The sequence below is a fragment of the Lissotriton helveticus genome, chromosome 11 (genome assembly GCF_964261635.1).
Source record: "Lissotriton helveticus chromosome 11, aLisHel1.1, whole genome shotgun sequence".
NCBI classification, from domain to species: domain Eukaryota; kingdom Metazoa; phylum Chordata; class Amphibia; order Caudata; family Salamandridae; genus Lissotriton; species Lissotriton helveticus.
In genome coordinates, this window is record NC_136072.1 from 33,069,808 (window position 1) to 33,083,163 (window position 13,356).

The 13,356-nt window shown below is 45.4% G+C and overlaps 1 protein-coding gene across 1 annotated transcript in view; it reads left to right on the top strand.

Moving 5' to 3' along the window:
* Positions 1 to 13,356, top strand: part of LOC144792796 (uncharacterized) — an 844,113-nt gene that overhangs the window by 669,248 nt on the left and 161,509 nt on the right. The window contains exons 62-63 of the mRNA XM_078667999.1: positions 9,152 to 9,397; positions 9,725 to 9,859. Coding sequence (XP_078524125.1) covers positions 9,152 to 9,397; positions 9,725 to 9,859 — 381 coding nt within the window. The remainder of the gene's footprint in view (positions 1 to 9,151; positions 9,398 to 9,724; positions 9,860 to 13,356) is intronic.

Below are 13,356 nucleotides of genomic sequence, written 5' to 3' on the forward strand. Positions count from 1 at the left end.
CGCTAAACTCGTAGCACTGTTCCCTTTTTGCAAGAAATTTTTCTGCAGCTTTGCTTGCGGCAGAGTCACCGATTTCCGCCTTAGCTCTTGCCAATTTCAATATTATATCATCGAGTGGTTTACTCATTTGTATTGCCCTTGCGGGCTCCTGCTCCGTATCTATCAGGACCTTGCACGAAGTTTTCATCTGTTGAGCATCCCTCTTCTGCTGTCCCAGACTATAACTTGATGTCTCACCCCTCAACCCGGCTTTAAACGTATCCCAAACAATACCCGCGCTAGCACTCCCTCTATTAAACTCCCAGAACCCCTTATTCCACTGATTCATATGGGTCAAATATTCTACATCCTTTAAAAATCCTCGCTTAAAGGTCCATCCTTTCTCTTGTCTTTCCGCCCCTCCCCCAGTGAGTGTTAAAACTAAGGGGTTGTGATCTGATATTACCCTGGGGTGCTATTCCACCTTGCATCTTAATTTTAAGGAGTGAGACACAAAAGAATAGTCCAGTCTGGTAACAATCTTGTGAAGTGCTGAAAGAAATGTAGATCCAGAATTTATGGGGTTTAGCTGACCACAAATATCAATAAGCCAATTATTGTGAACAAGATTGGAAAGTGCCCCATACACTCTTTTCTTTCTGCCTAAATACCATCTTCACCCTTCCCACCAGAGACCTACCCCCGAGCCATTGATATTAAAGACCCCACTCATAATAACTGGGGCGGCCCAGGTTGCTAATTCAACGTCAGTGAATTCTAGCACTTCAGGATCATCCCCCGTGCACCCATAGATAGAACATAGTATAAATGTTTCTTCTTGCCACTTGCATTCCACCATCACCCAGCGCCCCCATTTATCAGCTGTTTTCCTTTTAAAAGCAGCATCATTTCGGCGAGATAGAATCGAGACCCCTCTAGTGTGTGAGAAAATATTTTTTAAGAGCAGGCAATGGTCCTAGGGACCACTGCCTGCCCTTAAAAAATTAACCAGAAAAGTGTAATTTTCCCATTTTCCTTTAAGGAAAACAGGCTGCATTTAAAAAAACTGCTTTATTAAAAAAGCAGTCACAGACATGGCGGTCTGCTGACCCAAGCAGGCCACCATCCCTGGGAGTACTAGCCATTCCCAATGGGGTCGCAAATTGCGACAGACTCATTAATATTCATGAGGCATGCAATTTGCGACTCCATTGGGAATTGTAAACAGGGGGGTACGCCAGGGCTGTGTGATGGCCCCGACATTGTTCTCCCTCTTTATTAATGGGGTGGCGGACCATTTGAGGGAGTGCAGTGCCAATGCCCCGGTCCTGGCAGGGGAGAAAACACCAACTCTCCTCTTTGCGGATGACACCCTCCTGTTGGCCAAAACCCCATCTGGACTGCAAAAACTATTGGATAGATTCAGTTTGTTCTGCCACGAACGTGGGTTGACTATTAATACGACCAAAACCAAGTTGATGGTTCTGCCCCGTTCCAAAAAATCGAAGAAAATTAACATTACTCTTGATGGTTCATCTCTTGAGGTGGTTGAGGATTTTGACTACCTGGGGATCAGAATCAATAGCAGAATGAAGTGGGATTCCCATGTGGCTAAGATGCTGCTAAACCTCAAGAGAGTCTCAGGTGCTATTCTTAGGAGCCAGCGGAAGTCAGCGAGTAGGCCAATTGCCCCAGCTCTTGCTGTCTATGAGGGGAGGGCATTGCCCTCTGCGACCTATGGGGCGGAATTGTGGGGAGGTGAAAATGTCCCAGATTTGGTGAGAGCAGAGAATAAATTTATAAGGGACTTTGGGGCATATTATCAAGGGGTATATCTCCGCTTTTTTGGCTTTAAAAGCCAAGAAAGCGGAGATAAAATTATCTCCCTATTACCTAGCTGTCGCTAACACCAGTTAGCGACAGCTAGTAGGAGATAGCGACCATCTTGGGCCCCACTTTGCATGTCAGTGATATTTATCACTAATGACATGCAAAGTGGGCGTGCCAAGATGTTAGCGTCTGGAAATAGTCGCTAACATCGCTATCTCCTATTACCAACTTTTGGAGATATTCGCGCTAAGCGCGAATATCTCCAAAAGCTAACACCTGCCCTGAGCAGTTCTTAGCCATGTTATCCAATGGGAGGTGGATAACATGGCTAAGAGCATTAGCTCGGTAATGCATGAATATCGCTGACTTTTCAGCGATATTCATGCATTGCGGCCGTTTTTTATCGCATTTGCGATAAACCTTGGTAATACCAAGGTTTATCTGCGATAAAAATCGCCACAGCTCAGCGGTAACATTTGTCTCTAACCAAGCAATAGCGATAATTATCGTAGTGACATGCGTTGTAATGACATGCGTTGTAGTGACATGTGATGTAGTGACATGCGTTGTAGTGACATGTGATGTAATGGCTGCGTTGTAATGACATGCGATGTAAGGATATTGCGTTGTAATGACTACGTTGTAAAGGTAGTGCGATGTAATGACTGCGTTGTGAAGGTTGTTTCCCATCACCTTGTTGTTGTTCCTTGTCTATATCTTTCCAGCTGGTTTAATTGCACACACCCACTAGTATTTTCTGGTACCTTTCTGGTTAGGATTCATAAATTGGTCATAGTGTTGAACACCAATAATTTGCCCTTATATTATCCAGTATTATGGGTATCTTTCATAGATTCACATGCCTGAATCATTCCCCGTCGTTGGGTAGGGAGTCCTCGGTACATAATAACAGTAATGTCATATAGACATATACATGCTAATAGGCCATAGGCCTCACATTAGTAACCTATCCAAGTCCTTTTGTAAAAAGGACCAAACTTTGGCCAGGAGCCAATCAGCTACTACCACCCTCTAGAACCTTCCTGGAAGGACCCCTAGTCCCTCAGATTTTCTGCCGCACGTCGTGCTAAGGGAGTCTCCACTGAGCTCTGCTCAGCTTTCTGGTATTTCTGGATTTCTTCCATATTTTTCTCTTCAATATTACTCTTGTGGAGGAGTGCTAGAGCAGCTATGTCTACCACTCCTAAAAAAGGGCTCTTTAGACCCTGTGCCTCAAGTAGTAAGCTGAGACTGCATGTAGATGACAAACATGAAGACTGCCTCTACTGTCTCTACCCTGACCATTCTGCCAAGGATTGTAAGGTCTGCCGCACTTTCTCTGTCAAGACTTTAAAAGACAGAGAGGGACGCCTGCTTCTGTGGCTTCAGAGGCTAAAGGACAAGGATCAAACAGTCTCTTCAGGTGAGAGCAAGTGTTCCTTCAGGAGCCCACACTCCTCTGCCAAAAGGCCAAGACAGACATCTCCAGGTCCGTCTAATATGCCACCTCAAAAGAAGACGCCAAAGTCTTCAGAGGGTTGTCCGAAAGCCATGGCAGGTAAGTCTTCTCTTCAGGAAGCCACCTTCAAGAAGCCTGTGCTGGTGTCTTCTGCCATGCCTGTGACAGCGTCGACAGTATCCATCTCTACGTTGACAGCATCAGCCTTCACTACCTTGTCGACAAATACCTCAGCATCGTCGTCTATGGGTAGGTCTATAACATCTATAATTCCTGTCAAAAAAGCGTCGATGACGCCTCCGTCGACGATAGTTTCCACGTAAGCCATCGTCGTCGACGAAGGTCCCATCGACGTTGACGACAACCTCGTCGACGATGTCATCGTCGACGAAGCCATCGACGTCGACATCAACGTCGACGAGGCCATTGACAACGAGATCGTCGACGAAGCCATCGACGACAGCTCCAGCGTCGACGAAGCCGTCGACGAAGAAACCATCGTCGACGGCGAAGAAACCATCGTCGACGACGCTACCGTCGTCAACGAAGATGACAGAGATGTCTGCTGTGGCTGTCAGCACCCCACCGCCGATGACCACCCCGTCGACGGGCCCGTCGACGGAAGAATCTCCTAAGCTGAAGTATACTTATACACACTTCAGGATGTCAACACGTATGCTGACGCCAGAGACTACGTCTCCTAGCAAGGTCCAGCCACTGCCACCGGACCACTTACTGGAGACTGAAGATTCTGATGATGGTGCCATGTTCCACACTGCAACAAGTCCATCACAGCTCAATGTCAAGGTCCATGACAGTTCGGATTGCGAAGACCTGGGTCAGGCAGAAGTGCCATACCAGGAGGAATATCAACCGCCTCCTCCTTCACAACCTATGCTGTGCCTCCCGGCCTCAATAACCACGGACCTCCAATTCCTCATAGCGGACTACAAGCAGCGGTTTCCACCTACTCCGCCTCCTTCGGTAGTGCCTCCACATCTTGGGACACCAGCTCCTCCTCCTCCTCCTCACCCTAGACCACCACCGCTGGTCATTCGTCCAGATCCTGTGACTTTGCCTCCTCTACCGTCTTCTGATGAAGAAAAAGAGGAAGCAGTAGGAGAAGATGAAGAAGGTCAACAGGAGGAGGGAGAAATACAGGATGATGAGTGGAATGAGTATGTCATTGAACATCCGGCATCCCCAGACCAGGCACAGGCGGATTCACCCCCAGAAGATATCGGGGGGTTTCATAATGTTGTAGAGAGGGCCGCAGCAAGGTTCAAAATAGAGATGGTCACGCAACCTCAGGATTGCTTCCTATATGACTTTAAAGAGCCATTCAAGAAGACAGTTCGGTCAATCCCTATTATCGATTACATCTGGGACCAGGGGTTTAAAATAAAGAAAATCCCCTCATCTTTACTACCAGTGCCTTCCAGGCTTGATAAGAAGTATAAGGCCCCGAACACGGCTCCGGCATGCCTTACAGGCCACACCAAACCGGACTCCGTTATTACCCAGGCCGCGCAGCGGAAATCCAACAACCCATCTGCTGCGCTGACTGCGCCTCCGGATAAGGAGGGCTGTAAACTGGATTACATCGGGAAGAGATTCTCGTCGATGTCGGCCCTTACTGTCAGAGCGGCAAACTCGCTAGCTCTCTTAGGGCGTTACAATCGCCAGATGTGGGCGGATGTTGCCCCATATCTAGGCACACTGCCAGAGGAGCAGAAAGAAGAGGTAAAAAAGATCCTCCTTGAGGGAGAGCGGTCCGCCTCAGAAATGATTGACGTGGCGATGCATATCGCTTCAACGGGATTTCGACAGCTGGCGGGGGCAGCGGTCCTTAGGCGCCAGGGATGGCTGAAAGCTACATCTTTCCGGCCGGAGGTACAGACCAAAGTACTGGACATGCCGTTTGACGGAGAGCTGCTCTTTGGGGAGCATATTGATGAGATGCTGCAGGGTATCAAGAAAGATACGGAGACCGCAAAAGCCCTGGGTACCCTACAGTACAAAAATACTTCCTTTCGGGGCTCCAGAGGAAGAGGCCAGCAGACAAGAGGTGGCTATCAGGAATACAAATCCTCCTACGACTCGTCCCAGCAATGCAAGCCTCAATACCAACAGAGGCAGCAACAAGGTCAGTCCTCGTACAATAAGTCTTCCTTGCGAGGAAGAGGAGGAAAGAAAGAGTCCGCCAGAAGGCAATGACTTCTTTCTCCAACAGGCCTCCACTTCTTTTCCACATTACGTAGTTGGAGGGAAAATTTCCAACTTCCTCCACGATTGGCAAAGAATAAAGACGAATCGTTGGGTTCTCCAGCTGGTTCGGTTTGGCCATACTCTGGAGTTCGTGGAAACTCCTCCTTCGAACCCCCCAGATCCCATGCAGCACAAGAATCTGCATCTCCTTCAAGCGGAACTCTCACTAATGCTCCAGAAAAGAGCCGTAGAAAGAGTTCCCAGAGGTCAGAGGGGGAAAGGATTCTATTCCCGGTTCTTCCTAATACGAAAAAAGGAGAAGAAATGGAGACCTATATTGGATCTAAGGAACCTCAACAGATACCTCAAAAAACAATCGTTCCGTATGGTATCCATTCAGGAAGTGTTACAGCTACTCAATTCCAAAGATTTAATGGTGTCCCTAGACCTCCAGGACGCCTATTTTCACATTCTCATCCACAAAAGTCACCGCCAATATCTGAGGTTTGTCGTGGCAGGCAGACATTACCAATTCAGAGTGTTGCCATTCGGCCTGAAGTCGGCGCCACGCATTTTTACGAAATGCCTATCTCCAGTGGCAGCGTACTTTCGCCAGCACCATCACCAGGTATTCCCTTACTTGGACGATTGGCTCATCAAGTCTCCTACTCTAGAAGGCGTGAGCAGATCTTCCAACGCCTGTCTTCAGCTCTTCGAGAGCCTGGGGCTTACGCTCAACCAGGAAAAGTCAGTATTGCAGCCCTCTCAACGCCTCACTTTCCTGAGAGCAACTCTAGACACGCATCAGGAGAAGGCTTTCCCATCACAGGAGCGTCAGATCAAACTTAGGTCTCTGGCAGCCCACATTCAGGTCAAAAAGACCATCAAGGTGCGACTCTTCGAGTCATTGCTAGGAATGATGTCCTCCAATATCTTCCTAATACCACACTGTCGCCTCTGTATGCGTCCCTTACAGGAGGCGTTATCATCTCAGTGGATCCAGTGTATGGGATCCTTCGACGATCTTATCAGGATCACTCCGTTCATGGTGAAGGCCCTGCACTGGTGGCTTCAAACAAAAAACCTGAACCAGGGCCTTCCATTCCTACTTCCAATCTCCCCACACGTGATTACAACAGATGCATCATTGGAAGGATGGGGTGCATTCCTGCAGGAACTTCAGATACACGGTCAGTGGTCGCTGGCTGAAAAACAGCTCCACATCAACCTGCTAGAGCTGAGGGCATTATACCTGGCACTTCGAGCATTCCTGCCCCAGATCTGGAACCCCAGTGCTTGTGAGGACGGACAACACCACCACAATGCACTATCTAAACAAGCAAGGGGGAACTCGATCCATGACGTTGTCTCAAGAATCACAGCGAATTTGGAAGTGGCTACTCCAACACAACATTTCGCTGAGAGCGGAGTATGTCCCAGGAGCAGACAACACCCTGGCGGACTCACTAAGCAGGCAACACTCCATTTGTCACGAGTGGGAGCTCGACCAACTTGCTCTAGACACAGTGTTCTCCCGATGGGGCAGACCTCAACTGGATCTATTTGCGATGAAGATCAACGCAAAATGCCAACATTATGCAAGTTGACATCCCCAGAAAGCATCTCTAGGGGATGCATTTTCGATCGCATGGTGCAATGTCTTTGCTTACGCTTTTCCTCCATTTCCCCTGATCCCCAGGGTCCTCCGGAAACTGAAAGCAGAGCATTGCACCCTGATCCTGGTAGCCCCAGCGTGGCCGCGCCAACACTGGTTTACAGAACTCTACATTCTTTCGCTGGAGCCTCCGATTCCGTTCAGGCCTTACCCGCATCTCCTCACTATGAACCAGGGGCAAGTCCAGCATCCAGATCCGACATCTCTCAGATTATCGGCTTGGCTCCTGAGTTCAGAGAGTTCCAGGACTTAGATATTCCTCAGGACTGCAGGGTCGTCTTAGCCCGGGCCCGGGCTGACAGTACCAACAAGACGTATTCCCTTAAGTGGAAGAGATTCTGTTTGTGGTGTAAAGCTAACAAACTGCACCCGTTCTCGTCATCTCCGGCACAACCTCTGCCTTACCTGCTTCACCTGGCCAACTCGGGATTGGCCCACGCCTCAATCAAAGTCCACCTGGCAGCCATATCTCGGTTCAGGCGCTCTTCGTCTGGTATTTCCCTATGGTCCAATAGACTGGTAAAGCAGTTTCTGAAAGGCTTATTCAGGACTTATCCTCCAGTGAAACCGTTACCACCTACATGGCAACTCAATGTTGTCTTGGCTCAGTTGATGAAACACCCCTTTGAGCCAATGCATAAAGCAGATATCAAATACTTGTCATGGAAAACAGCTCTTTTGCTGGCTCTCACGTCAGCAAGGAGGGTGAGTGAATTGCAGGCTTTCTCTATTCAAGACCCGTTCCTTCAATTCAAACAGGACAGGGTCATTCTACGGACTAACCCCAAATTCATACCAAAGGTTCCGTCTACTTTTCATCTAAACGAACCTATTGTCCTGAGATCTTTCTTCCCGAATCCATCTTCAGCAGCGGAGAGATTTCTACATTCCTTGGACCTGAAAAGATGTCTAAAATTCTACATTCATAGAACGGAACAATTTCGCAAGTCCAACCAATTATTTATTGCCTTCAGCAGGCCAAGGAAGGGCCTACCACTGTCAAAGCAGAGCATTTCAAGATGGATCTCTGCGGCCATCGCCTTCTGCCATCAGCAGGCGGGACCTCCTCTGCCCTCCAAGATTCGGGCTCATTCCACTAGAGCGGTTTCCACCTCCATGGCGCTCTTTTCTGGGGTGCCCATTGTCGACATTTGCAGAGCGGCGACATGGAAGACACCACATACGTTCACCAAGCACTACTGCTTGGATTCGGAACTTATGAAGGATGGAGCAGTGGGACAGGCGGTGCTCCGTCATCTATTTCATTAGAGGTGAGCCTTCTTCCTTTCATCCCACCTTTCCTATTACCTAATTGCACATTTCTTATCCTGCTACTGTTTGCAGTTTATTGTGTTGCACTATTGATAAGTTATTATCAAGTGTCTTACGTGCTATATTATGCGAAATGTGCTGCCTATTGCTTGCTACTCTGATTCAGGCATGTGAATCTATGAAAGATACCCATAATACTGGATAAGAAATGCGTTACTTACCTGTAACTGCAGTTATCCAGTATTGGTATCTTTCATAGATTCACATGCAACCCACCCGCCTCCCCTGGAAGGGCTCACCTTAATTCTCACAATAGGTACTACTTAGCACTGTGCTTACGAAAATCTGAGGGACTAGGGCTCCTTCCAGGAAGGTTCTAGAGGGTGGTAGTAGCTGATTGGCTCCTGGCCAAAGTTTGGTCCTTTTTACAAAAGTACTTGGATAGGTTACTAATGTGAGGCCTCTGGCCTATTAGTATGTATATGTCTATATGACATTACTATTATTATGTACCGGGGACTCCCACCCCGACGACGGGGAATGATTCAGGCATGTGAATCTATGAAAGATACCAATACTGGATAACTGCAGTTACAGGTAAGTAACGCATTTCTTATTGTACTTCGTGCAAATCCAGAGTTCAAATCAATCTAATGAAACCACATTCTGACATTGATCTTTGGATGACCAGACATGTGACCGTGTACCTCCTGTTTTTGCTTTCACAGGGCAAGTGGGCGGACCCAGCCTATTTTCTTTCGCTGTTCCAACCATTTTGCAGAGAAACAGCACTTTCACTCCACTGTTCCTTGGTGATCTAATGAGAGCGAATGCCTCTGGGTATGGAGCCGCGTCTTCAGTTTGTGGTGGCAATATCGAATGTATCTACGACACCCTGAGCACTGGAAGTTCTGCAATTGGTGCGCAAACACAACGGCTCGCTACCACATTTGGGGAAGCAAATTTAACGCTCAGTAAGTATACATCAAAAAGATGTAGCAGAAATGGTGTCTGCCAGATTGGTTCCAAGGCCCTTGCGATAAGACCATGCTTAGTTTGTCACAAAAGACATTACAACTCGAAATAAAAAAGGATTTGCAATGACACACAAGTACCATACTGATGAAGTATTCATTTTCAAAGTTTCTCTCCAAAGAACTGAAAAATATAATGCTTATTTAAGATGCTTCTAACACATAATTGTTGACGAAAATGAATGCCCATTCAGAAAGCATTACTGGTGATTCCAAATAGGTATATGCTATATCAGTTTTATCTCTAAATGTACCCCTGTGTTTCAGATTCATATCCACCAGTTATAACGGGGAATGCTTCAGTCGCGACCTACAAAAGAGAGCGTGTACAAGTGACATACAGCGCCAGCGGCACAGGGGTCAAATTTACTCCCTACACGTCCCCAGACCTCAACTTCACCGGTAAGAAACCATCACTGTCCTCCTGTCTGCACACTGGAGAGCAAAACATGGATTTCATTGAAGTGTGAGTGGTGGTCCCTAGTAGATGTTCTCTAGCAAATTGGTTACGTGATAAATAAATATACCATGGTCATCGTTCTTAAGTCTGCAAGTAAGTTTACATGTGGTACTCAAGATGCCAATTTTAGGATATACACTATCATAGTTTTTATGCCCCTGCTATGGAGAAGAAGACAGACAACTGAAAGACCCTCTTTGAATGTGCTTGGCTCACCATGTTCCCCGAGGCACATAATCATGTCTGCCTTCCTCATCCAATCTTCCCTGGGGCTCTGTTGACCTCATAATTAGCCACAGATATTTGTGTGCACTCATTTGTGTCCCTTGTGTAAAATACACTGTGTACCATATATGAGATGTTGCTTGTTATGCTATGTCTTGAGTTTCTACCACATTGTAGAAAGGTAGTGCTAATTTCTTGAGCTACCTTGGCGTATTTTGAATTGAGTCCATTAAAAATTGTGGGCGGTGTTCTAAAATAAAATGAAGTCAGTGTCTGTAGTTTTACAGGCTCACATGGGTGCAGATTTGTGACTTAAGAAAACATTCATGAATTCCTTCTAGAGTGATGCAAAGGGCATAACACAAGCACCTATATTCTCGGGAAGTAATTGTGCATTCCAGAAACTCAAGACATGTGCAGTTGCATGTTTTCTGTTTTCTTTTTCTTTTTCCTTCACAAAGAAACCCCTGTCCCTATTATTGCTAACAGTTTTGCATTTCTTCCCAGCCGATGCTACATTTGGAAAGAGATGTTCTCCTTCTGCCCTTGACATTAGTACATTCTTTACCATTTCCGTAGTGGGTATAGATTGGAAGGGCACTATGATTACCTATAAAAATGTAGTAAGGCTTTCCTGACATTCTGACCTGGGATGGCCACTCCCTGCCTCTGAAGAAGGATTTACACCCTGGCTAAGATTGCACATATGTAGTTTTCTTTATTAGTACAATTACATTTTTGTGAACATCAAACATACATTGTCACTTATAAAATAAGCTGTTGGCTCATATTTGGTGGAATTACACAGGCAAATGGCTTTGAGAATTCAGCACTGTAATTCCATTAGATGCAAGTGAGACATGAGGGAGCAGAGAAAGGTATGAAAAAGCCACCTGTGGTGGAATGGTGCATTTAACAATAGTATGGTAATAGATGGAAGTGGACTAAGAGAGAAAGCAGAAGCAATGACCAAAGAAAAAGGAATATTGTGAGGGTCAGATATGTCACCAGAGGATTCATCAAAATTCAAAAGGAAAGTGGAGTTAATATATTTTAACCATTCAAAGATGGGGTGGGGTGGTGAAGTTAGCTAAAGAATGATGATGGACTCAACCCAGATCTGTGACTGGGGATGAGTGTCTGAAAGGTTACCGCTTTCCGTTAATCATCTCCTTGTGTTTGATCTAAACCAGGGCTGCAAGCTTGATGGTGAAAGCGATTTCTGCCCAAAAGCCATGTCTGTGACTCTACCATGTTTGTCTCTGGTCACCAAGCTGGAAAAGTATTTTCTGGTATGGTCCTGCTGCTTCTTTATCAGAACCAGTTTAAGCCTCTTTAATTGATACAAAACATGAGCTTCCTGTATGTGTTTGTTCTTGATGTAAAGGTTTGACTTCATCTCAACCTTGTACTAACTTTTTTAACAAGCATAACATCATCCCCAAATTGAAAACTTTTGGATTTCATACACTCTGCTGCAGTTTGGAAATTTGTCACATGACTCAAGCCAGATGTGCCCAAGAGCGCCTTCCAAAGATCCTGTGATTTGAATTATGCTAGAGATGTGTTTCCAAGCAGGGCTGTTAGAGCTGGAATCACAACAGCCGTTTCTAGATTTTGGAGTTCTGGATTTTCTCAGCATGAGACAGATCACTTCATCAATCCAGTTTGGTATGCCAAAATATCCCGTATTTAGAGCTCATCGGAGCTGAACAACCACTGAAAAGTCTTAGATGTCCTGTCCTCTTCATTTAGAGTACCTTTGACATCAAGGTGCTCTTAATATGGCAAACAGGACATCAACCATTTTTGGGTGAATAGACCAAATCTACAAAGGTCCATAAACTGATTTGAGCAGTACTACTAATATTGAATTTTTCCAGATCTTCTGGAACATGTCTAAAAATGTCTTCCATTTGTTGACAATTTCTAACAGATCAGATTATCCAACAGTCTGTATTACAGTCAACAGAGATCAGGTTCTCAGGAACTCTTTAATATTTGCTACAGTGCATGAAATAGTACTACTTCCGGAAGGCATAACTCCCTTTGTAAATTGGGCAAGATATTGACTCTGGCCACCTCATTGTATGACCAGAACTTTGGCAAGTGAGGTGGAGAGTGCATCCGTACCTTAAACCCAAGGCTCTGTCGATTTCCTAGTGCAAGACATTCCCCTAGAGCACTCCTACTTTCTGCAACATTTTTAGAAGACGTTTCAAATTTCATCAACGTCTTCCCAGCACTTCTCTCTGTTTCTTTTCAATTGTATTTTTTTCTAGAAAGGATGGAAGCAGAAGACATAGTCACACTTCTATACATGTGCAATTTGTGTTAAGAGCTTCATTTAAATCAAGGGCAAGCACACCATATACATAGCTTGCTTCCAACCCTAATCATGACCCAAAGAAATTTGACCAAGAAAAGATACATGGCTGTGACAATTCAACTGGAAGACATTCTTATTACAAGAAAAATAAATTAGAATTGGTGACAACCGGATATTCAAGAAATTAGAGATCTTTTGCTGATATGCTTCCCACTGAACCTGTTGTTGAGGAACAGTTACCATGGTAGCCTAATACTTCTAGACTAAAGAGGAAATTAGAATCTGGACATTCATTTTACTCTCTTAACCCAGGATACAAGAAAAACACAAGCACGTCAGATAGGCGATCTGTATTTCTGAGTACCTCAGTATTTCCTGTTAGAAATTAAAAAACCTGACTTGTCAGATTTGTCACACTTGACAAACTCAAAATTACCATGAACCACAAGCTTATTGATGAACACAATGCAGAGAAAGGTCTTCACTAGCGTTGAGAGGTTAACAGTACAGGCTGTTTCCATTCATCCAATAGCTAAAAAAATGGAGTCAGAAAAAAAAGGCCATAGAGGCAGGTCAGCAGGGGAATTTGATGGCGCAAACATTTTGTTCATCGACAGCAGATGTTTTTGGGACAGACATGGTGAGGGGCAGGTTAAATTAGGTTTTATCGATGTTGGAAGCAACTTCACTGATAACAAACAAAGAAATGTATATGACAACAGCATCAGAAAGTTGCTACAATGACAGAGTTTCTGAACTGAAAGGAGGATATGTGTCAGTTGTGCATCCTACTTTGTTTGTTGATGGATTTACCTTAACTGTCGGTTTGTCAGTGGTTACTTCACCACTGCATGTGTCACTTCAACTACCAGATTTAATATTAAA